The sequence below is a fragment of the Corvus moneduloides genome, chromosome 1 (genome assembly GCF_009650955.1).
Source record: "Corvus moneduloides isolate bCorMon1 chromosome 1, bCorMon1.pri, whole genome shotgun sequence".
Taxonomy (NCBI): domain Eukaryota; kingdom Metazoa; phylum Chordata; class Aves; order Passeriformes; family Corvidae; genus Corvus; species Corvus moneduloides.
In genome coordinates this window covers 6,160,628-6,186,713 of record NC_045476.1, presented here as the reverse complement: position 1 = coordinate 6,186,713, position 26,086 = coordinate 6,160,628, and the positions used below count along the sequence as shown (strand labels likewise).

The following is a 26,086-nucleotide window of genomic DNA, read 5'->3' as shown; positions in this document are numbered from 1 at the left end:
TCTAGATTTTAGGATGAGGGTGTCGTTTCCAGTGTGCACTCTTGTCACTAAAGTTGCATTTTGGGATAACTGTGCCAGTCTGAACGTTAAAGCTGCAGTAAATGGGTGTGAAGCTGTGTCACTCCTAATGCTCCTGCCACCTTGGGAATTGCAAAGGCATGGCTGTGCCATGAGGAATGCTCACTGGGTTTGTGTAGGGATGACATCCAAGGACAGCTGAGCACTGGCGCAAACTGTTGCTAATTCAGTGAGTTTTTCTCTTCTCTCCAAATAAATCTCCAAAAGCAGAATCAGTGGAGGTCCATATTTCTGTAGAGTTATGATGCTCTGATTTTTTAGTCTCTTATGTTTCATGGCAGCTCAGTATGGGATAGTTGCAGGAATTTCACTTTTCGGGTCATTTCACTGGCCATCCCAAACATATCACTTTTTTGGAGCAATTTCTGTCTTTATTCATTAGCTGACATTCCCTTTACAATCCGTTCAGTGCTGGTTGTAAGATTTTAATTTAAACTGAAGGGGTTATTTTGTTCAGCCCTACAATGCCCATTTTAACTTTAACATCATTTAATCTGTTCCAATTCTGCATGGGAAGTGAAGAAGCAGGAAAGAAAGAAGGACAAGAAGAGAACAAAAAGGAGATTTGTGATGTTCCAGTGAATCCTATCTCCTTCTCAAGGTTTTGTGGATCAATATAGTTGAAAGGCTTGACAGAAGCAAGAAGAAAGAGAAGCAAGAAGAGATGAGAAAAACACAAGTGGAAAATGCTTCTAAGGAACTTACTATCTCTGCTGGGTTTTTTTTCATAAAAGTTACTGCTGAGATGTTTTTCTTTAGCTGAGAACTTACTAAATTTTAGAAGTGGTGTTGTCACCAGACATCTTGTACTTCTTGGATCAAATACTGTTTTGGTGTTTTGAGCACAGCCAGATTGTGATGCATTTAAAAACAGCTCAGCTTTTCACAATAAGATCTGAAATTGCCGAAGAAGTGAGTGCTGGAAACATATGCACCAAGTTTATTAGAAGGATGCGGAGAAATGATAAAATTGTCATTTGGATGGTATCATAGTCATCAGTCCCAGCTTATTGCTCTTCTGGGATAGATGCTCTGAGTCTGAAATAATGTTTTTCTTACTAGATATCACCAATATGCCAACGCTACCATCACTGTTCCTCCTATTCCTGCTGGTTTGTGTTACAAGCTCTGGAAAGGTAGGATAGGAAAACATCACAAAGACGCCAGGATGTAATTTAAAAGTAATTTACCAGGAATTCTGGGGAATATAGTGTGCACCTTAGGGGACTGCTAAAAAGAAGTGAAATTAGCTTTTAGATTTTTCTGACAGATTTTTCAGAGATTTAAATCTTTCTTAATGTACAGTGAAAGCAGCATGAAGTAGTATTAGAAAAGGAGGACGAAAACTTGTTACAGGGAAACACTTGGTTATGATTATGGGAAGTAATTGAGCCCAGCTTGGAGTCATAAACTTGCAATTCTTTTATGGGGTGTGAGCTGGGCTTGGACCAGATGGAGAAAGTGGTAGTTTGTGTTTCTCTTTGAAAACATGGGCTGCATGCTCTGTTCAACCAGCCTGCAAATGGTGTTTGGACTAAACAGGCTTTTTGTTATGGTGCATTGCATCACCTGGACTCTTTTTTTTAGAGCAAAAATCTCCTTTACATATTTATTTGAATGGTTTTTTGAAATATTTTCCACATTTTCTATTTATATGAAATATGGTTGCAGTTAAAATCAGTCTGGTGTTGTAAGACATGTAAGCATATGCCAGCACCACTGACAGCATTCGAAAATGTTCAGTTTTGCCAACATCATTATGTAGAGCTTAAAAATAGAAAATTAGAAAAAAATCCAATTTAGGGAAAACTTTAAGGACAACATGGCAGAGAAACATGATTCATGTAGAAGTGCAAGCATGATTCATGCTTTACCTTTCTGAGCGTGGATCTGAACTTTATTTCTCTTAGCAATGACAAAAACAGAGGGCATTTTGAACGAGGAAATTCTCAGCAACAGGGAAAGGGAAATACTTGGTTTTGCTGATTTGCAGTCAGCAGCCCGTTCAAACAGTAATTGTCACCAAGGGGATACATTTTCCTCTTAGCCTTCCTGTTTTGAGCTAAATGAGCTCTTAAATTTCGAGGAAGAAAACATTGTTTTTTCCATTTTCACATCAGAATAAATTAAATAGGACTAACTGGTCCCCATTGCCTGCCCTGTGTTCTGCTGCTGCATTTTTATGTCAGGCTCAAGCTCCTGTTAAAAAGGCAGCTGAGGAAATGGTTTGAAATATCAGTATTAAAGTATTTTCACCATGGCACAGAATTTACACCTCCATGAGATGGATGAATCAGTTTGTGTTTCAAAGCTCTGATGGCTGCACTTGTTTGGTACGATGGCATCTTCCATATTGTCTATCTGGTGACCAAATCTGAACACTCACCCTCAATTCTACCTTCTAGAACAAATCTTCGTGTCACATCCAGAGGATAAAAGATTTTTGTTATGTTTGTGCCTGAAGAGTCCTGGTGAATTACTGGGGGCAGGTTCTTTTATCCTAAGAGATGGAGAACTTAAAAGCAAGGAGCATCAAAAAGGGGGAGCCCAGCCACTGATGGGGCTTTTTTTGGCTCAGGTCTGGTGAGCTCTGCAGATACAGTGGGACTAGAGAACTGCTTCACACACATACACCAGTGTTTGTTTGCTCCCTCCCTGAAAATAATTTTGTTAAGCTGCCCACTGCTTGGTACCTCTCAGAGTGAGTTTGTGTAGGATTTTTGGAAGGGCCCAGTGTTATCCTTACGCAGCTAAAGAACCATAATACAGGATAACTAATTGGGGAGACTTCAATGTAGCTTGACAAGAGTCCATTTCATGGTTGTTTGGAAGGGATGGAACGGATTTGTGTTTTCAACCTCCAGAACATAGATGGCCCCAAAGGAACTCTTTGAAGCATAGCTTTTTATTATTAGTTTTACAAGATCCTTGCATTGGAATAATTAAGATGTAGTACCTGGTGTAAATGTGCAAGTATCTGCTAGACCATTAGCTGTGGGAGACAGACTGATTATACTCAAAACACTTAGTGCTTTTTTAACAAATTACTGTGAAAGTCAGTTGTTAAACAGTGTTGTTTCATTTTCTAGTAGCTCTGTGTAGAAACATTAGAGTCTTGCTGCTTCCCTTAATAAGGGGAAATGAGCTCTCCTGGTGCAATGGCCCTGCTTGAAAAGGTCATCAGCGACTATTTATCCTTGGTTGCTATCAGAAAGGGGGCTGTTTCCATGCTGAAGCAATAGCAATTTGTTTCATTCTCATTAAAAAGGGATTTAAATTTTTTGCTTTCTGATGACATTAAGTCATTCTTAGCAATCCTTTGGCCACCGAAGAATGAGGAATGCTTTTATAAAAGAGAGGCAGCTTGAGGTTCAGACTGCATTGGTGGTGTAGGCAGCACTTCTTGTGTCTTTGGCCAAGTGAAAACTGGAAAGGGAACTAAATAACTGTTGTCAAATATGCCAGGGGTGACTCCGGATCAGAAAGGAACACTTTGTTCTCAGTGTGCATGTCCCTCTGTGTGCATGGTGAGTAAGAGAAGAATGACTAGGCTTAGTAGGCAGCAAGGAGAATCCAGGTTTGGTTTTGGGGTGCTGGTTTTCAAATGGGAAGTACTTATGGAAGTAGGTTGAGAATCAGCACATGAAATGTGCTTGTGGGGAGAACCAGAGCTTGTCCCACTGCAGCTGCTGTCTCAGTTGCGGTGCCATGATCGTGGCAGAATGCAGGGAGGGGACAATGCAGATGAAGTTGCAGAGGTAAATGTGGTGGTCACACAAAGCCAGACGGGGTGTGCAGAGCTTAAGAGTTCTTACAGCTACATTAAACCAAATACTGAAGCTAACACAGACACTTTCCCATGCTAATTCCTCAACTCGTTGCTCCATTTGCTTCTCCTCTGTGCTGGGTGAACAGTGAGCCTCAAGGGAGAAGCTGGGGAAGGAGCTTTGTAAACACACTCTGCTGACAGGAGATTTTATGCCAAGGATTGTTATTTGGTGGAAAGCATCAGGATTTTCACTTGCAGAACTGAAACAGGGGCACAAAGATGAGGGTAAAAGAAAGTAGGAGGACTAGTCAGGAGGGATGAGTCTGGGAACAGCTCCATGTTAATTATCATTGTGCCTCACTTGGAGATCAGTTCAGAGCCTTGTCTGGAAGGTAATGAAGTGTCTTGGTAATAATTTGATTGTTTCGGTTGCTAGGTGGAAGAACAGTGGTGTCCTCTGTACTGTCCTCTTCCACGTTCTCCATAGGGTAGACTTGGGGAAGCATCTGGTAGCTGAAGATGGCAGAGGAACCTCCTGTCACCTCTGCACATACTCTTGGAGTCCCCTAAGTCCCAAGACATCCTTGCATTAATGCATCTTTTGGAAAAAACAGAGCTTGCAGGGAATCTGTGTTGATAGAGGCCTTTTCTGCAGTAGTCATGGCTGGGTTTTGTTTTCCTTCCTAATGATACTAAGTCCCAGAAGCAATCATGGGCACAAGGAAAAAGGCGTGTTTCTTTGTAGAGGAAAAAGGTGATATAACCTTTAATTCCACCTAAGAATTAAAAAGATAAGACTCTCATTACTCATACAGGGTTCGATTTTTGAAAGAGCTGAGCCTCACAGTCTAGTGGTGTCCGGAGGAAAGGCTGATGCTCTGTGATTTTAAAAAAAGCTTTTGATTTAACAGAGCATTTACTATAATCTTAGGAAGGTTGGCTGTGATGCTTTGACCATGCCTTGGATCATGCTTGCACCCCTTTCCAGATGCTCAAGATCCAGCCCACGATAATCAAGCCTTTCCTAAAATAAACAGCTCTTATGTACAGACTCAGAGCCGAACATCATCATACAGCCTGACTGATTGGGATGAGCAACAGCCTCGTGCATGTTTGTCTCATTGAAAAGACCACGAGGTGGATTTAGCCGTGTTACAAACAGCTGTGCTGGTGCCTTTTGCTTTGCAGACAGCAAATTTGAACAGAGCAATCTACACTGAGCACGGGGCTGGATATGTGCAGCACGGGGAGGGCATGTCACAGAGAAACTCCAGTCCATCACTCCAGCTATGGTTTCCAGAAAGTATCAGCCTTCTTTTTATGAATTGGCAGGAGCTCGATCCCATGAATCCATTAGTCATTAGCTGTGGAGGGCCGGGCATTCCAGAGCTCATGGACAGTCAGCTGGGCTCTCCTGTCACTCCCAAGACCCAGCACACATGAATCAAAATAGTTGGGTGATGTCACGTCACGGTGCCAGCGTGCCCGGGACGCTGCTGCCAGGAATTGTCTGTCCAGGGGTGGTTTCCTTTTACAGCCTGTTGAAAGAGTCATCATGCCGAGCTGCACATGACAGTTCCCTTCAAGAGGGCTGGTGGCTCCTTCGCACAGTCAGTATTTTTTAAACAAGGGAGCTTATCAGGTGGCTCCTGACCTTTTCCACATGAGCTGATCCACTGGGAAATGTTGTTTTGGTTTCCGAGGCTTCTGACAGCTGATGTATAAGACCTCTGTGGCTGCAAGCTGGGCAGACTTTGAACTTCTCCCTGTGTCCACACAGACGTGCAGGACAGTTACTGTATGCCAGAACTAAGGCTGGAAGTGCCTGGCAAGCAAGGGTCGGCAGCCTGCTGCAGGACAGCTCTCCACAAAGACACAGCCAGGCACCTCAGAGCTGAGCTGCTGGCCAGCTGGACTTCTTTTGCAGCCACACTGTCTTTCTGGAGCTTTATTTTCTCACAACTGGGCTTTTGGTGTAAGCCACACCTCTCCTTGCCCCTTGCGCTGCTCTTTTTTCTCCAACCCCGGGCATGAGCGACAGCTGCTGCCACGCAAGTGCATGTTGCAGCTCATGAAACGTTTTGGCAGCTTCAGAGGGAGCAAGAAGAGAAAGGAGCGATGCAAAGTCTTGGAGAGGCGCCACTCCGACCCCCATGGCCTGTCCGGTAAGGACCCTCTGCATCCAGAAAGGAGGGACTTTGCTCTTCGGGAGAGGGTGGTAGTGAATAATTGAGCAACAATGTTGTGCTCCCAATTTCACTGACTGAACCGTGCAGTTGTTGTGTGGAGGTTATTTTGGTGTTGGTTCGCACCAGAGATGAAAATCTGAGCTGACACCTGTAACACACATCAGCCATAACCTTTAGGAAAAGAGTGATGGTACAGGAAGCTTTACAGTGAATCCTATGGCAGTCAGAAGGGGCTGTTGCCTGATGTCACTTTAATTGAACAATAATAACTAAGTTCTGTTTTATCTATTGAAATATGAATTTTAAATAGAAAACTTTTCTTATCAGTCCCATAACAAATGCATTTAAAAACAGCTTTCTGATACTGCAGTTGTCGATATAATTGCGTTTGAGTTGCAATTAGGGACCATTCTCTCTTAATCAAAAGCTTTTCCTGGTCACGGAGTATTAGCTCCAGTGCAGGTGCTGAGTTGTGTGTGTCAGAGAGTATCTGTGTGTCACACAGGGATCAGCTGGTCAGGAGAGAAGGGATTTTTCAACAGGATCTGGCTGTTTTCTTAGTAATGGAGAAATACCAGTTTTAATGCATTTCCTATATAGACTAATGGTAGCTGGTTCTCTGAAGACCACGAGTGTTACTGAGCAATTCTGTTCTGTGACTAAGAGGGTTAAAACTGATGTTACACTGAATCAGCTGAATAAGGCTCAGTTTAGAGAGGCTGATGTGTACAAAGGGTAGGCAAGGCTCTTTTGCTCTCTATTGATCAGGAGTCACTGTGTCAAATCCAGCAGAATGATGAAGGTAGGAGTAGTGTTGGACCAAATGGATGGTGTGCAGACATATGCGTACATTTAGTGATGAGGAGTTACAACTGTTGGATGGGTGGCTGCCCAGGGAGCTTATTTTTCTACTATTTAATGTTTTGCAGTTTATTTAGTGATGGGTTGTGTCATTTTTAAGTTGTAATCCTTGCAAACACTTCTCCTTTTGTTCCTGTTGTGTACAGTTAAGTGGTTTTAAATCTAAACCTGTGTACTGTGTCTTGTTTTGCATTTCCCAAAACCTACCTGAGGGTTTCTGTGAGAGTGGTAGGAAGGTCAAGGCAATGTGAATGAGAAATGACCCAGGTCTTTGTAGTTTCACAGTGTCAGCAACATGCACAAAGACAGATCACAGAGTTTATGCAACAAGAACAGGAATATTTAGCTTAAAGATTGCCCAGACATAAAATGCCTTCCCAAATTTCTAATTAAACACCCTAAATTCTCATGTAGATAGAAACATACATGCAATTTGTTGATTGAATGTTGAATGGCACTTTGGACCACTGTCTTATTGTGGTTTCATCAACAGAGGGAATAGCCAATATCTGCAAAAAGATTCACTGCCGGAAGCACTAAACATGGTGTTGCATGTCTGCTTCCCCTGAGTCTAACTCTAAGCCCTGTCCTCAACTCCCTTCATGGAGAAAATAATTTGTTCTGCACCAAAAAACCTGACTATACGAACTGTACCATTTGTGGCAGAGTTATATAAAAAAAATTGGAAGTGTAATACCAGCAGTGCCAAAACATGTGCTCCTTATTTTCCTCATTCCCATTATTCCAGATTTGTAGCCCACTCCAGTGGTACACAGCGAGCACCAGGCAGAGTTTTCTGTACAGTTTTTACTCTACAGGCTTTGCAGATGCCATTCTTGTAAGAGTGTGACCAGGTCAGCTCCCTGTGCTGCCATCATCAACAGAGAACTACTGAGTCACAAGAGTGGGAAAAAGCAAAGGGGATGTGTCCAGGTTACTTCCTTCCTTGGATGCTCTGCTGCGGGGATCGCCTTTGCCATCCCAGCAGAGTCTGAGTTCCTTTCAAGAAATGGATTAACACACTTAGAAATGCCTTCCCCTCATGCCCCCCACCCCAGTGGCCTTAATTAATTGCAGGGAAATGTCAGAACAAAAGCTTTGCATTATTTGCTACATTTAATCTGTATCCTGTAGCTATTAGGCCTCAATAAACACTTTCTGAGCAGATTTCAAGGGAACTGCTGGCATTCAGCAGGTGTTATGATCAGTATTAGTGTGTGCAGGAGCACTGGTAGCAGCCAGGCTTGGTGGCTCCTCGGGGTTGGTCACAGATCAGCACATCCCATTTGGTTGTCATCTACCACCAGGGGTGAGAAATGAATGACAGCAGCCTCCCTGTTGCTCAATGAGCTTGGATTGTATTCAGAAAAGGGGTGGAAAAGAAAACAAGAGGAAAATATCCCCTGATGCCCCAAAAGGGGTAATCTGACACCTGGACTGGTTGAATTTGAAATTTTTGATTTTTCTTGTCCCCTTCTGTAAAGTGTTTTAAGGAAGAATCCTCCAGTCCTTGTAAATAGGATTGGGCCAGTGCAGCTTCTTGGCTTCCCAGGGGTAGATGCCATCAGGCATCTAAGATCTCAGCTAAGATTATCAGCTAGTACCATTCTTCTGTGTATCCATTGAGCTAAACCCCATCCCTCCGCTGCACCAGTGCAGAGGTTGCATCCTGGTGGAGAAATGAAGAGTGGCATTGCCAAGGATGGTCATCTCTGTATTTCCCTGGGTTTGGAGCCTTACAGTCCTTTCATTCCAAGTGAACAGTGAGGGGAGACCTGAGTATGGCCAAACAGAAGCAGAGAACACACAGAGAGGGAAAGGAGGAAAACATGAATGAGCACCAGGAGCAAACGAGAGCAGAAGTGAAGGCAGAGATCCCACAGTTTGCTCCAGGAGAGGAGCAGCCAACAGGGAGACCTCGAAGCTTGAGCTGTCCACCAAACAGCAGGGAAGCTGATTTATGCAATAGGATTTTGGCAGGGCTGAGGATGGGGATTACCCAAAATTTCTCCAGTGTCTAGATCACCACTGCATAGTTTCCTCCTTCCTCTTGCAGTTGCGGTGCAGGGTTCTGGCGGTTTCTCCTCCTGGCAGCTCTCACCACAGCTTGATGTGTTGTACATAGATAGGCTCTGTGGCATTTCTGAAGGGGAAAAATTTTTGACCCCAGAGAGGTTAATTGCTCTACCCTTTAAAGGACACCATGTATTCCACAAAGGACTGTGTGACATATGCAAAAGGAGTAATGTTTAAAGTATTTTTTCCCTACCCAAGCCATGAGTGCCCAGCAAAGGAACCCTTCTGCAGCACATGTGGCTGCTGTGAGCCTGCACCTGGGCTGCCTTGTGCTGGGCATTTAGCCTCAAAAAACTCCTTTAGGAGTCGTTTAGCTGCATGGAAATGCCCAGGAACTTCTCCTTGCCCATGCTGCTCCTCTTGGGGTTTGTTACTTTTCTCAGGTGGCTTTTAATCATCAGGTGCCAAAGCTGAGCCCCAACAAGCCAGGTCCAAGGAGCTCTAAGCGACCCTCAGTGCTGCCTGTCAGCACCTGTTGTGTCCCACCTCAACAGCACTCTTGAGGATAATTTCCCTGCCAGTTGTTATAATTAGGTGCATATTAGGACTAAATTAGGAGTGAGCCTGCTGGATGTCTCAGACCCCAATAAACACATGTGCAAAGATGCTTCAGCCCCGCCATGTGCATGAATCAGGCGGTCCTGGAGTCGCTCCATAACTTGCTTGATGCACGTTTTATCTCATGTCTCTGAGAACCACCGTGGAATGGAATCACAGAATGACAGAATCACCAGGCTGGAAGAGATCTTCAAGATCACTGAGTCCAACCCATGCCCTAACACCACCTCAACTAAACCATGGCACTGAATGCCACATGCAATCTTTCTTTAAACACATCCAGGGATGGTGACTCCCCCACCTCCCAGGGCAGACGATTCCAGTACTTTACCACTCTTCCAGTAAAAAACTTTTTCCTAACATCCAGCCTAAATTTCCCTTGGTGCAGCTTAGGACTGTGTCCTCTCGTTCTGTCAGTTGCTGCCTGGAGAAAGAGACCAACCCCAACCTGACACCTTTTAGGATGTTGTAGAGAGTGATAAGGTCACCTCTGAGTCTTCTTTTCTCCAGCCTAAACAACCCCAGCTTCCTCAATCATTCCTCAGAGGGCTTGTGTTCCAAGCCCTTCATCAGCCTTGTCACCCTCCTTTGGACACTCTCAAGCGCCTCAACGTCCTTCCTGAACTGAGGGGCCCAGAACTGGACACAGCACTCGAGGTGCAGCCTCACCACTGCCAAGTACAGGAGAAGAATGACTTTCCTGGTCCTGCTGGCCACACTATTCCTGATACAAGGGGAGGGGCTGCTCAGGCTCTAGAGTGCATCTGGGAGGTGCTGTGGGGTATCTTTAAATACTCAACCTAAAGGGAAATGTCTTCCCCTTTCAGTCAAAAACTCAAGGGGTTTCTTCCATCTCTTGTCATGGTCCTTCCCAGACCCCTGGGGTTGGGTGTGAATGTGGATTGTGTGTTGAGCAGAGAAATTATGCTCTTCCTTCTCAACAATGGAGATGTGGTGACTGCCTCCATGACATCCACATGCAGGTAATGTGCCGTGGTATGTGACCAGCTTGCACAGCTGTCCATGGGCGGGACTGACACCAAACCAAAGAGCTGGTGCTTCACAGCCTCTCCAAGTGGAATGAATACCCAGGGGATAATTCAGCTTGGCTCTCATCACAAGCCTGAGAACAGGGAGTGAAAACATGGGAGAAGTGCCGGGTGAAAACGTGAAGCACAGAAAACATGATGGAGAAGCAATTGCAAAAATGAAATGGGGCTTGATCTCCTTCTCTTCCAGTCTGGAGAGCTGCAGCTCACCCAGTGCTTCACCCCAAAGTGGGTGGTGCTGCACGTGGGAGGATCAGAGATATTTATTTTTCTCATTCTAGTGGGATGTTTTTGTTATGAGGCAGTGGGGGAGAAATCATAGTGAAAAAAATTCTGAAGAAATAAATGAGAGTGAAGGAATTGCTGCATGTTCCAGCACTGCCATAAATGACCTGAAAGAGCAAAATCCTGTTGCTCCAGTAAAGTAGCTTAAAACCACCATCATCAGAGACTGGGCATGAGAAACTGAGACAGCTTTGGTTTGTTAATGATTTTCTCTACTGGTTTTCATGCTCTGTTGAGCTGACAGTGATTTTAGAAGATATGCAGCCCCAGCTGATCAGTAGTCATTAATCTTGTACTACAGAGAGCACCGAGACCTGGAAGCTGTGAAATTTCTATAGTTGGTTGTCGGGAAGGAGAAAAGCAGTGACAAGTCTGATTAAATATCTGAGACTTTTTAATTTGCCACTTTCTGCTTCCTTATAGTCACTGTCCTGGTGCTTTCTGGCACCTCCTGGCTTTGTGCACAGCTTTGAGGCATTCTGAATGGGGGGAAAAGGACTGTGGCCGTGAAGCAGTAGAAACAGCAAGGTATTTTCAAGCAGGTACCTGTACATTCAGATAGTAATAAACCTTATAAGAATACACTGATTTGGTGGAAACTGAAATGGAGGTAGATTGAGCAGAGTGCAGCATCCTGCCTCTGCAACCCTTTGCAGGCTTGAAGAAGATGTAGACTCTGCCCTCACGATGAGTTGTCCAAGAATGCAAATTCTCTGAGTAATTTATTTTCAAAGAAGTTATTTTTGCCTGAAGGGCAGGTTAGACATGTAAAAATACAGTATGTTCTCAAGGCACAAATTTCCAGATCAGTGCTGCAAATGAATCTGCCCACGGACTCTTCTTCCCAGTCCTGCTCCAGGCAGCTCTGTGTGTCTCATCACAAAGTTTGGTCAAAAATATCTGTATTACTATAAATGACTGAATTACTCAGCACTGACGTGCTGTTGTCAACAACGTGGTGGGTGAGAGCAGCCGTGCCAAGCCTCCCTTTTGATGGGCTGCTTTACAAACCGTGCAGGTTTTTGGGCAGGGAGATCTCCAGTCTGGGAGTAGTCCATGTGGTTCTGGTCCTTGTTGCTGCTTGTGGGTGCAGTTGTTTGTCCCCCAGACACAGCAACAGCAGAAAGACTAAATTTTTTACTGTCTGAAGGACACTTTCCTGTAATTCTGCAACTATTCAAATAGTGTTATTTGAAAAGCAGGATAAATGTTATTCCTGAAAGAAAGAAATTAAATACAAATCTTGGGATTGAATCTGAGCAAAGATGTGAAATGCAAGTATGGGGAGGAGTTCATTGAAGTGGAAAAGGACAAACTGAGATAGAAGGAAGCTGGATACTGACTGTGAGTGAAAGAGGGTGCAGATCCTGCCTGTTTCTGACATCATATGATATTTATGTATTTATCAGAATTTCCTTTTTCCACCCTCTCCTTCTGTTATTTTCAGGTAACAAGTCATTTCTGATATGTATGTAATGCTGGAATACTATCTCTGTTACTTCTGATATAAATAAATATCTGATTCATTTTTGAGGCTGAAATAATGTAGATAAGACTTTTATATGTGACACCTCAGTTTAACGAACACAGCCTGGAGTGCCTTCATGATGGATGCTGGAGGGTCACAGCCTACATGCTAAAAATCACTGGAATTACTCATTTCCATGCATCCTCTCTCATCCTTATTACACCAGCTGGGGGTAGCATAGAGATAATTTTTTCTCTGTTTTCGCTGTACTTTCCAAGGGTTCTCACTTCAAAAGAATATCTGCATGAGAAGCTGTTATCCTAGACTGACTTTCTACTTATTTGAATGTGCTAAGCTAGACCACAATTTATTTATACTCCCATGCATCCATATTACAAATCCTGTTGCCAGATTTTAAAAGCAAATTTCAAGCCCAGGTCTGTTTTCACGGCCTAAAATTGCACTTGACAGTAGCATTTAGGTAGGTGGGTACTTTTGTTTAATTAGAAATCAATGTTTTGGACTATTGACTCCTTGCTCAAAGTTTCAGTGAATTGCCCAAGAGTGCAATTTCAAAGATGTTGTTAAGGCAGTTTGTTTGTCAGGTTTAGTGGATCAGCAAATCCCAGGAATTACCAAGATTCAGCTGTTTTCAACTTTCACCTCTATTCTTGTCCAACCTAAAAGCAGTTCAAGGACTTAAAAGTGCTCTTAATGCTGAGATTGAATGCCTTGAAATTGTTTCAGCCATTTGATTGTCATTCCAGAGTCACACTGACACGTGAAGGCTTCGCTCTTGGGAGATGAAGGGCTCCTCTGTGAGATATCGTGGTGCAGCTGGCAGGCTTGGCTCAGGGGCCTGAACTCTCCCTGCTGGAAAGGTCACACAGCCTTACTTGGTTTAAGGACAGACCCCAGTGCTTGCACCAGAGAGTTCCCATCCTGTCCTTTTTCTGCTCCTCCTTTGATAAAGTTGGGGTCATTTAGCTGGAGGAGGAGTGATGGGATTAGCTGACATTAATTAACAGCATCCTGTTGTTTCTTCGGAGTTTTTTCCAGGCATTGGAAAACAGCTGCTTCCCAGTGCTCTGTTCCCTGTGGGGCAACAAGGACCCTTTTGACACACTCGGGGCTACAGTCACCGGATGTTTAACAGATCCTGCCCATCTGGCCCCATGGTTTTATTTCAGTCAGAGCAAGAATGATGAGAGTGAAACCAGGATCCCTGTGACAATCCTGCCTCCCCTGGAGGGCGATGCTCCTGGAGAGGAACAGATGATTTGTGACATTCTCACTGCTTGCACAGAGTACAGTTAGAGATGATAAACAAGAGCAGGGCAATAAATCAATTTAAGAAATAAAGATGAGGCAGAAATGAGATAGCGAGTCAAACTGAGACATGAAGGAGATGGAAAGCTTGCAATGGCAGGGTTCTTGCTGCAGCAGTCACAACAAAAGTTGGGTGGGTGTTCAGAGGTGAGGGTTGCATCAGTCTCAGTGAGAGAAGGACTGAGTTGAAAGGATGAGAAGCTGGAATAAGGCATATAATTGCATTACTGAATTTAGGGATAGTTAACACCCAGGGATCAGTATGGGGACTGCTAATGTTCGTCAGGGACCTGGGTGGTGAGGTGAGCCTGCAGCAGGACATGCTGGGTCCTGACTCCCAGTGAGTCAGTCACCCTAGGACTTGGGGTTGTGGTGGATATAATCTGGAAAATGATCCAGAAATGTGCTGGAGCTATCAGTAGGTGAAGCACATACTGGGCTACATCAGGAGGAGTGAAGCAATCCAGTCTAGGAAGTTTTTATCCCACTCCACCTTGGCCTTGTGGGGCTGCACCTGGAACAAGGTGTCCAATTTCTGGTTCCCCCCCACCTGAAGGACAGCAGAATGCAGGGAAACTGGAGAGGGTTTTCCTGGAGGACTGTCAAAATGTCTTTTGTGACCCACAGCAGATGTTTTGGGTTCTGTGAGGATAGACTGAGAAAACTGGGGGGGATTTTTTGTCCAGCAGAGAGAAGACTAAGGTGCAATTTAATAGCAGCTTGAAACTGAAGGGCAGTTTCAAAGGTGATAGAGCCAACTTAGTAGTTGCAGATGGTAAAAGAAGGTGGAAAAGGCAAGAGTTTATGGCTGAAGAGGATCAGATTCAGGCAGCAAAAACTCCCTCAAGAAGCTGGTGTGGTACTGGCACAGGTACCTAGAGAGGCTGTGGCCTCTGTCCTAAGAGATTTTCAAGACTCTTCTAATCAAAGCCATGGTTGACCTGGTCTTGGTTGATCCAGACCTGTTTTGAGTGGGACATAGAAGAAGAAGCCTCCAGACATCCTTTCCAATAACATTTCTATGATGCTCAATTGTTCCGTTACAAGGAAAGCTGAAGTTGCAAATATTGTGGCTGTACATTCTTTCCCACCCAATTCTCAATGCAGGCACAAAATTGTTCTTGTTTTGATGAATATTCATGGCCAGGATGACTTCTTGGTAAATACCAAGCTGGTACAAGCTGGGCGTGCTTGTACAGCTGATTTGGAGAATGGGACCACTGTGAAGCCCAAGACCAACACCAATACATTTATTGGGCCAACAAAGGCAGCAAGATGTGTGTGTTTCCTATGACAGGCACCCAGGCTGCCTTCTGGCTGTTTCATATGCATTAAGCATCACCCTGAGAGTCCAGGGCAGTTTTTAATGTCCCCTGAGCTGAGCAGTGTCTGGGCACCCCCAGCTACTGCCCCACTTCAGGGAATGTTAATTTGTGCCTGAGGAGTTGCAGTGGGACTCAGTTTGTATCAGCTATGTGTCACTATAGCAACTCCTCACTTAACCAGTCCCTGCACTAAAAATAGATCACCTTGATCTCAAGGAAAGAAAACCAAAGGAAATCAAAAGGAGCAATGATAGCAAGAGCTGTAGAGTCAGGTATTGACTGAAGTCTGGAGCATTTGAAACCTCTTAGGAATAATCTGTCACATAAAACAAATATTTCAGGGGAATCTGTTTTTCCAGAAACTCCTCTGTGCCACTGGGTTTGAAGCTTTCGCAAAGGACATGCATGACTTTTTATCAGAGGGATGTGTTTGCAGCTATCACCCAGCACATGGGATGTGAAACCCTGTGGGATGTTGTTTAGCTGGTTAAACCACATAAGGGGACTTATCTTCCCAATAAGCAGATCTGCAGCTCTGTTACTAGAGCTGATAGCCTCCTGTGCTCCTGTATATGAGTTATCAAAATCCCTACTTGTTTATGAAATTGTTGCTGGTGTCTGCAGAAATCTGTGAGGGACCCAAACCTGAAAAAAGATGAATGCTGTTGGCGAAGTCACCACTATCTCACATTGCAGTTAAGGGGAGTTGAGTGTTTTGGCACCTGATAGCGACAGGGCCCTCTGTAAGGGACGTGCAAATGATACTTGATCTTATTTTTCCTCCAAACCCAGCTAGTGCTTGCATCTTATCCTGGTGAAGATAGGGCAGTAGGTGTGAAGGTAAAATAGCAACAAGATTAAAAGCTTGTCAAAGAACTACAGAATTAACTGAAAATGCTTTTGATGGGAGGAGAACAGAATTTGCATAAAGACAGCTCATAAATCACAGGCAGTACATATGATGCTCAGGAAAGGGTTAATTTAGCTTCTAGAGATGACTGGAATTAGTATCATGTATTCAGCATTGTCAGTCAGCAAGAGTTTTCTTTGATAAAGGGTCAGATTATTTTAATGACCTTTTAGGGCTGAGAATTTGCAGACATAGCTGATACTGAAATGTGTAGGTGCTTAACTGCCCCTGCCCTGTATATACTGATTCTTGTTTCATTTAGTACTATAAATTGTATCTTTTACATTTAGTTAATCTTCCAAGAACTAAGATAAGCAGCTTTCAATGCTGGCATGCACCTCTGCAGCAGGGGAGGGTGAGAGGTGGCACCAATCCCCATTCCCTCCATCCTTGTCAAGTTTACAGCATATTATTGGAAAGCAAAAATGTAGCTTTAGTTCTTACTACATTTTTTGACCTCACTTGAGATCCACTGCTTTTACACAATCTGGGGATCAGACCCATATTCCTCACCTCTCTCTTCACCAGATGATCTTTTTAATCAGCTTTGGAGCTGTGAAGGAATTGCATTGCAAAGTTATTGGATATCCTAAGTGTATTCCCAAACAGCAGACATGGAGGTGTGAAAATAGAAATGTAGGTTTTGCAAACAGAAGAAAATCATTCATTGAAAAGGTCCTGCGATGCTAAGGCCATAAGCCCACCCCAAGAATGACTCCAGCCCTCTGTCACTGCATTTTGGGGAGCAAAAGCTTCATCAACGTTTGGATGAGTATCTCTAACACACAGATGTTAATGAGGAAGAGATGAGAACAAATGAACTGTACATATCATTCAAAGACTTGCACAGGCATAGTCAACAAGTCTTCTGGAGATGCTGGTTGCCATCACTCGAGGTGACAGTGCTGTATTTGCCAAAAGGCAGTAGTTCCCCCAAACTGCAGAGTTAGTGCCATTAAATGCCCTGTCTAGTGCTTTTAGTCCCAGCTCCAGCCTGGCAGCAGATTTGGCACAGTTACAAAATTTGCTATAGGAAAGAGCAGGGTACCCACTACCAGTATTCTCCTTCATGACAGTAAACTAGTTTTTACCTCTCTTAGCTGGCAAGATGATTCTGCCTCTAAAGAGGCTGCTGCTTCCACTGAGATGCAGAAAAGCTCCCCTTCATACCCCAGAGCAGGTGACAACTTTCTCCTGCTGTCAAGATTTGGGTTTATTTTCTTCCTTTCTAATAGGATACAAGAGTTTTCCTTTCTATCAGCCAGGTCCTTGTTTAAAACTTTATGGAGATCCTTCCTGGCAGCGGTAATAGGAAAACTAGAGACTATGTGAAGTCTGTTTGAAATTAAAACTAAGGGCTGTAAAACAAAGGTCTTATTGTAAATCATTATAATTTTTTCTCAAAATAAACACCAGTCTAATACAGAGCACAAAGCGAAGCAGCAAGATACCCATACAAGAAATCCCAGCAGCATAAACTAACCTTGAGATGTAGGACACTAATACAGAAAAACCGTAAAATACTCTGATTGACAAAACTAATCCTCACTGAGGAGACTTGTAGAGAAATTATGATATTATGGAAGTGAAGTGCCAGCTGAAATGAAAGCCTGAAAAACAATGAATGAGCAGCACTCTTCAATATTTAATTACAAAACTCTCTGGGAGATCAAGAGATGCTGCTTCTCTGTTGTGGGGAGCTGGTGAGTGGTCAGGACCTGAAATGATACACCTGGTGCTTGCTCTCAACCAAAAATTAGATCTGTGAGGCTCATACATGAAGGGAAAAGTCAGCCTAAACTAGAAAATAATTAGACTGAAGAAATCATACTAGTGGAGGTTTCTTCCTCCGTGTGGCGATGTGGCCTCAGTCTCACTGCAGCTGCCAAGGTGGGTTTGTGTCCCTGCCTCATCCCTGGATGACCACAAAGACCTGATTGTGCCTCTGCTGCAGTCCTGCTATGCAAAATGACTCCACAGAAGCCAACTTTAAGTTATCTAATTGCCAATTTAAAGGAGAGTAGCAGCTTCCTAACTGCCCAGTAATGGAGTTCATAATTCACCTCGCTTCCCAGGCAAGCCCTGCAGCTGTGCTGACACGGCGTGTCCGAGTGCTGTGTTTAAAGGTGACTTGGATCCATCCTCTCTGCATTGCAGGCAGGACAATTCCAGCTTGCTTTTTCCTCCCCAACTTCTTTCCTAATAGGATTCAGGAATCCACCAGGTCTGATCCTCTCACTGCTGTTGCAATATCTTGTAACCATAAACAGGCCACGTAAGCTTGGACTTGACTCCTCACACTTCTGAAAACAGCAGCCTGAGCCCCTCATCCTAGATTCCAAAATAAGCACAAAAAGGAGGATTTGACCTCAAAAGGCACTAAATACTCTGCAACAGTTGCTGTTTCTGAAAATCAGATTTAATGCCTAATGTCTTTTTACGCCTTCTTTTAAGACCTTGTCACAGACTCTTGACTAATTGGAGCAGCACATATCGACACACTTAGGTGGCTGAAAGGTTTTGGCTAATAACATGAGCAACTCCTTGTCATTGTGTTATTTGTTCAGCTGTAGATCATGGAGTATCTCTAAAAGATGGGCACCCTTAGTATCATTTCACAAAAGGTAGAGTTTAGGCTGTAGAAAATAAGGTGTTTTATCATAACCATCGTGTGGATGGCACTAGGATAAAGGCATGTCCTGCTTGGGTGTGAGGTTACATTACTATTTTTACTGCTTTGAAACTTACTTTCAGTTAGAGCACAAGAACAAGTGTACCAGGTCAGGCCAGTTATCCATCCAGTTCAGTCTCTTTTTTGCCAATTGCCACTGACATAGGTAGTGTAAGAACAGGACAGGAACATAAAGGACATGTTTCCTATTGTACTCTCCCAGCCTCCAGCACTTTGTGGCTCACATCCTAAGCTAAAGCTGATGTTTAGAAGGCTTTAAATAGTTTCTTTCTAGGATCTTGTCCAATTTCATTTCAAAATCTTAACTTCTGTCACCAACAGTGACACCTGTTCTGCTGTTTAAGAAGTATTTATTTGTATTTGCTTAGAGCTTCCCACCAGATAATTTCATCTGATGCTCCTTCCCTGTTTGCTGTCTCAAACCCATGCCAAATTTTACAGGCTTCTGTCATATTCTTTCCTTGCAGTCATATTTTCCTAAACTGAAGAGTCACTCTGTACCTTTGATCAGCCTTATCAGCCTTTTCTACATCTTCTCTGGTTTTACTGAGTCCTCTTTGAGGTTTCTCAGTAGAAACCCAAAGTTATCTCTTGCAGCATATAACTGCAGCTCACTCTGCACCTCTGTATCATGAAGCTGCCTTTGAGCACAGCCCAGAAGTGACCAGATAGACAGGAGAAGGTCACCACTGATGGCACCCTGGGGCCTGACCTGTAGAGCTTGACACAAAAGAAGGTTATTTTTTATTCTGCAGCCCATCCATTTACCTCTGTAGATTGTCCACTCTGGTATGCAACCCTTGGCCACCCGAGTCACTGCTTACCTGAAAAGAAGTGGGCTTGACCTTCGTGGTACATTTTTCTCCTATATTGATGAACAAGGAATGGGTACATTTGAGAGGTGGGACACATAAGGGGAAAGCATTTCTTGGTTCACTGATAGGATTAGGAAAGTAGCTTGGTAAGACCTGTAATAAGGATAGTCAAAAATAGTTCCCTGTCTAGCTAGCAGATGGGAAAATGATAAACCTGAAAAGTGTTATTATGTGATTTATCTATCTGGAAGATTTAACTCAAATAGCTGGAAAGCTTTTTGCAAAGAAAAGGCAGAGATCAGACTGCCTTGAAGACAAATTCAACTGTGCACACAACTGTGCCTATAGTAAAATAATTCTCTGAAAAGTGGAGTTGTATATTTATTATTTCCTTGGCTTGTGTCTGACTATCTAATCAGTCTTTGTACATGTCAGCAGCACATCCATAATAAGAAAGGGCTGTGTGGATTGTGTGAACTGGAATTAGAAATGTGATAATCAGCCAAACCGTTGGAGGCAATGTAAAGGCTGCCTGGCATTTGCATTCCTCTAGCTGAGGAGAAAAACCTTATATGTGCAAATGAGTTCTTGGGGTTTTTTTCCTTCCTGGTATGTTATAACCAAATTTCTCCTGGAGCAGCACTTCCCTGACAGCGGGCCAGCTCACACTGGAGTGCCTCCATGCCTGGTTAGACCTGTTCCAGCCTGGTGGTGACAGCTGTGCTATTACTCATATGGGAGGTGATGTGGCAGATAGAGGCACAGAGATGTATATATGCCATGGAAAAATTGCTGATATATAGGTGGGCCCACGGTTTCATCATAGGGAGACCACAATTAGGATCAGAAAATCTATTTTCCCATCTGTAAAATTCTGATAATATTAATCCATCCCATCAAGATGTTCAAAAATAACTAAGAATTACAAAAGAAGCCTCACTTTGTGATCCTCATGGTGCCTCAATATCCTAAATTGTTATCGATCCTGAAGCAAGCAATATGCCAGTTACCTGGTTATTCTTCAGCCTCAGGATTTTCTGTCTAAATTCTCCTTGGCTCCTCTCTTCCCATATTTGGATTCACATCACTGCTACAAGGTTATCAAGGTATAAGGAGACTGTAAGCAAAAGTCTGATGTTGCAGAGGGAAGGTGTGAAGTGCTGAGCTGGTAAAAGCAAGGTTAGAAGTGATGAGTAGGACAAGTTCAGCAAAGTCTGATCCAAAATTCAATAGCAGCTCTGTATGGCTACCACACCTTTCCTGGGTACAGGAGGGGAAGTGTGGGTGGGCCACTGGTGTGTTGCTGCTCAGTCCCTGTGTTCAGCCCTGCCCATACCCAGTGTCCCTGCTTGTCATGGTGAGAAAATGAGACAGAAATAGGTGAGACTTGAAATGTAGAGCTTTTTCACTTTAAAGGTTTTTGTGACAAGAGCTGTCCTGACATACACCCCAGGGCAGACATCACTTATCAAACTATTCTTTAATGTATATACTTTTAAGCCATTCCTGGAAAGTATTTATCTATATTTATAAAATGTCAAATTTGACATTGCTCTATACATAAAGAACATCCTGCTCCCAAAAGCTGCTAATCAGCTAAATGGAAATGAGAGAGGTTTTGCATGTTTTAATGGTTTGGATAACTAAAAGATAGATGAGGTGTTAGCTCACCCTGCAGCAGGGCAGACTTCTGTCCCTTGTTGGGTTACATGACCCAACACAATCACCCTCATGCCACGAAGAGCTGGATATTTAAGTTCTCAAGGGTACAGCTTGAGAGAGGGAGGCAGAACAAACCCCCTTTATGCAGTTCTAAAGGCATAATAGGACAGGGCTGTATCCGTTTTCTGGTTTCTGAAATTCAGGCTCATTATCCCAGCCCAAACCTACTCCCTGCTCACATTGATGTTGTGTTTAGCGGCAGGTGCCAGAGCTCATCCCGGCTCCACTGGCATCTGGAAGAACAGGAAATACAAAGGGAACTTTAAGCCTGCAATCTAGGAGACAGTCTGAAGAGCTCATAGCTAAGACACTGTTCACTGATGATGGGAAACAGGAACTCACATGGGGTTCTTGGATTTATTCCATTGTTTAGTGGCAAAAGGAACATTTCAGGACAGAGGAAGCTGATTATGTTCTTTGCAATAATATTCTTCATCGAAGACAATGAGGTGTCCTTCTGGTTAAACAGAAATATGAGCTGACAAATGTAGTTATACACTTGAAAAGTAGCAAATCTGAGCTCTGTGTTGCTTACTCAGGCATTGTGAAGGATGTGAGAACAAAATAGCTGAGTTGTATTCAAATGCCATATTTTGCAGGAAAGCGATACGATGATGCAGATCGATTCCCCCCTTGCACCCAGTCTCCTACAGCTCTTTTCAGCCTTGAGAAAAGGCTTGACAGAAGAAATCTGACCCATTCAATTTTCAAGTCCCTTAGGTGAGGTTGTTCAGGAAAATGTGTTGTCATAAGAAGAGGAATTAATGTACCAGATGAAAATTAGAGTTGTGTTCACTGCACTGGTAGCTTGAGTTTCACCCCAGCTGACTCCTACTCACATGCAGGAGGTTCTAACTTCGATTAAAGCTGAGCTGCTTTGCTCAGGGGGGACTGTGCTGCTGACACTCAAACTGGAGCAGGGAGCGGGCAGCTGAATTGCAGAGGGGCTGCTCTTGCTGCTGACACTGCTCAAGTCAGTAGGACTTTTTTTTTTTTCTCTCTCATTCACAGGGAAGAAATCAAATATAGTAAATCCTGGCTAACAGTGGCAGACAGCTCCTACAGGAGAGGGCAAGGAGCACAAACAGGATAAGAGGGTAACAAGGGGATGTGAGGGACAGTAGCAGAATGGTGTCAATAACTGGAGGATTTGATAAAGACTAATTGTGTATACATGCAACGTTTTTAGCGTTACTTACCCAAAACACATTTTGCCTAAATATCTCTTTTCAGGAGTGTTATTGTAGCAGTTCCAAAGAGTCTTTATGATCTATTTTCTCTCTGCCATAATGTATCATGGTCTGGGGTAGTAATAGAGGTTTCAGTCTTGATTCCCTGGTTTTTACAGAAGATGATAAGCCTCAGCCACAAAAAGATGAAGGAAGTCCACCAGGATAGATTCAGTATCAAAACCAGAACTGAAATTTAAAGTTTTTTTATTTCAAATTGCACTTCTCTACTCACACGAAGGGGACCTTTCTGCTGGCTAGCTCACCTAGTTTGTGTGTAACAGGTGCTTCTATTTAAATTAGCATTCCTGAATTCCCATTTTTCTTGGGCTTGTATAAATCACATCACTCATTTAGTCCTGCTTGTTGCTTGTGAAGAATTTGGAGAGTAGACTAGACAAACTACATCTCCTCCTTGGGTTACAAAGCAGGTAACTCAGGGCCTGGTTTGCTCAGGATGCCTTCAGCTGTATCAGTGCCTGTTTTCCACTTGCATATCCAAAGACAGTGTTTTGTGCTCAGTTATCTCATCCATGTAACTATCCTCAGGTCTCTCATAAGTGTTTCCCATGGGCAGGTGCATTTGCAGAGATCTTTGTTAATTTTTCCAACAGAAATAGTTTTATGAATGGTAGGAGGACAAACACTGACTTTCTGCTGAACGGTGATTTAGTTATTAGCGAGTAAGAGCAAGCAGACAAATTCAGGTAGAATGGGATTTTTGTTGGTACTATGTCCCTTTAAATGTGGGATTATATTTCGAGATTTGGGAAAGCCAAATGGACACAGAGAATAATCCTTAATTTTGCAATTATGACAGACACTGCTGAGCACACAGAGAGGAAACCAGCATATTTTAATGCACTTTGTTGGCTCACTTGGAGGAAATCTGAAGGCCCATATGAGTGTGTCTGCCTCTGACACGCTGTGATGACACACAGCCACCTTACAGGTGTACTGAGTAGGCTTTAATTTAGTTAAATCAGGTAACCCTGTGGCAGGGAACTCTCTGCATAAATAGCCCAAGGTGTTGGCAGGCCTCGTGAGTGCATTTTCACATCTCTTGGTTGTGGTGCAGACACGCTCTTTGTTGCAGTCAGTACATTGTTTGCCCAGATTTTTTTGTATTGTGAAGCTTAAAAGGATGCTCAAGAAAATATTCTGCTGAGTTTCAGATGACTGGGATTGCCATTTCAGATTGGGGTGTTGATTGGGCATAGACTGCTTAGACCAAAGAGAGGGGAAATGAAAGGTTTCGATTTTGCTGATCAGAGCTTGCTGAGTGATTTTGGTAAAATCAGATAAAAATTTTCCCATTCAGGTGCTGGCAGTTCATTTCCTAAAGCCCTGTGGAAAAATGCCAGAACGGTTTTCAGTAGTACAGTGGAATCTCTGAATCCAGTGAGTGCCCTTTGCCTTAGCTAAGGCACTTGGGCAATTATTTGAATAATTTCGATGGATTTGGGTGTCAGATCAAGTTTGCAATTCTTGCCTTAAGCTCTCTGTTTACCCAGCTGGCAAAAAACGTGGAAGAGTGAGCTCCCTCCTGTGAGGCTACATTTCGTAATAGTGCTGAATGTGGAGGGAGAGCCTCATTTGGCAACAAGCTCACTATATTCACCATTATCACCAATCTCCCCTAATTTAATTTAGCTGAATGATCACCATCTGATGCACATTAATATAGGATGGAGAGTTGAAGATTCATTGATCTGAGACAAATATGAAATGATGGTTGATGCATTGTAAGGCTTTTGGAAAAGGAGATGGTATTTGCTGTCCCTTTGTTGCATCCCCCGTAAGTTTTGAATCATCCTGCAGTTCTGGGAAGGAGTCTGCAATTGCAGTATCCTCTGCTGTGGGTATTTCTGTAGGGAGAGGCAGCTGTGCTAGAGCTCATGGTCTTTATTTTACCAGTGCAGTCAGTGAGGGAGAAGTAGGACACGCAGCCAAGAGTCTAAAAGTCAAAGGCGTGCTGATGCTTCCAGAAAGGAGGTGTTGGTAGCACAAGTAGTAATGCAGTGTGTCACCAAACAGCAAAAAAAAACAGGAACAGGTTTTCTTCCCCAGAAAACAAGTTTCTGAGAGCTTTCTGAAAAGGAGGTGGAAGTGTCAAACTCCCAGAACAGGAAAGAAAGGAGCAGAAACTGCGAAAGTTGTTTGGCTTTTTGCTTTCTAACTCCCTGTGTTTCATTCTAATGATTTAATGGGCTGTTGAAGGTACGTGGGTGAGTTCTTGGAATCTAATCCACCTATAAAAATCTCAACTGGTCCTGTCGGTGCTCATTAGCTGACATAGAACTTCCTTCATTTCAGCCTTTCATCTCATGATAGAAGAGGTTTGCAGGTGGGGCCTCTGGGTAGGTTTGCTGTCCTGCCTTCTTGGGCACATGCTGAGCATGACTCTTCCAAAAGCAGACTCAGTGTGAATCAAGCTCATGTGATGCTTGAACCTGAAATACATGAGCTATGGATCACAAACTTCTAGGGTTTTGAACTCCTGTGATTTTATTTTAAATATAAAATATATGTGACTAGGCGTTCCTGTTGTCATATGGTTTCAACACAAATATTACCCACGTTAGGCACAGAATTTTAGTTGTGTACAGGGAATGGTAATGCACAAGAGTCTAAAGCAGTGTGGCTGTACACAGTAACTGGTGACAGACCAGGGACATACCATCTAATGATACGACCCATTGTACTTTTCAGTGAGTTATTCTGTGTCCATATGGTTTTTAATGCCATAAGTAAATGCAGGTTTTTATGGCATTAAAAATCACAGCAGAATTTCTGAGCTTAGCTTTTCAACACTGTAAAAGCTTCCTTATGTGAATAACTCACGGAGGGACTATTCATAGCAATAACTGCTTCTTCCAGCCCTAAGGATTTCTATTTTATTTTGCATAAACCTTGCCATACAGACAGGACAGGGAGCATCTGTCCTGATAACATTATGGAATTCAACTTTTTATAGAAGATAATATTGAAACATAGGCATGGGGGCGGATGAGTCAGAGCTGGCAATCAGCAGAGGGGCTTCGGGGCAGAAATGTATGGCTATTTCTTACTCCAGGATCATATTTGCCTGGGATTGGTGTTACAATTATTTTCTTCTCAGAAGATGGATTAGGCGCTGAATTTAACTTCCTGTTTAAAAAGCATCAAACTGTAGTGTTCCTTCTACATAACCAGCAGAGTTACTTTAGACTGTTTTTCAACCCTTGTTAAAAACACAGGGTTTAGCAGTCAGGCAGGCTGGGTTTCAGGATTTTCTATGACTAAATTCCTGGTACTGTTTGGAGTATTGGAGCCTGACAGTTATCTGTAGCTGTCTGACAAACACTTGCTTGTCTTCAACTGTTCTCACAGGCAGCTTTGCTTGATTTCCATGAGGGTTTTTTTGGCAGCCACTTAGATCTAAGAATACATTATCAGTCTCCATCCAGATCCCCATAACTTGTAAACCAGGCTGCACCCAGGCTATCTGGAAGGAGCAAAGGGGAGAATCTCCTCTATAGGCTGTGGAGCAGCAGAGATGATCCGGGGCTGTGGCAAGTCTTTTGATGGCTGTGGTTGTCTCTGGCCCTTTGTGAGTGCATCCTTAGCCCTTCATCAGCTGGGACCCAGCACCGCCATAAAGTTGGTAGAAGGCAAAAAATGACTTGCCAAGACAAAGCTGCTCTCTGTGCTAAGAAGATGAACACAAAGACCTTGCTGGGGAAGGTTTG

The 26,086-nt window shown here is 43.4% G+C and overlaps 1 protein-coding gene across 6 annotated transcripts in view; it reads left to right on the top strand.

Annotated features, from left to right (window-relative positions):
* The window catches only part of PRKAG2 (protein kinase AMP-activated non-catalytic subunit gamma 2), a 213,367-nt gene that overhangs the window by 98,928 nt on the left and 88,353 nt on the right, over nt 1-26,086 (top strand). Inside the window, exon 1 of one of the 6 annotated variants that reach the window (XM_032098727.1) lies at nt 5,447-6,012. The exons of the other annotated variants lie outside the window; for them this stretch is intronic. Coding sequence (XP_031954618.1) covers nt 5,907-6,012 — 106 coding nt within the window. The 5' untranslated portion in view covers nt 5,447-5,906. Of the gene's footprint in view, nt 1-5,446; nt 6,013-26,086 lie in introns of those variants that run through there. 6 annotated transcript variants of the gene reach the window in all.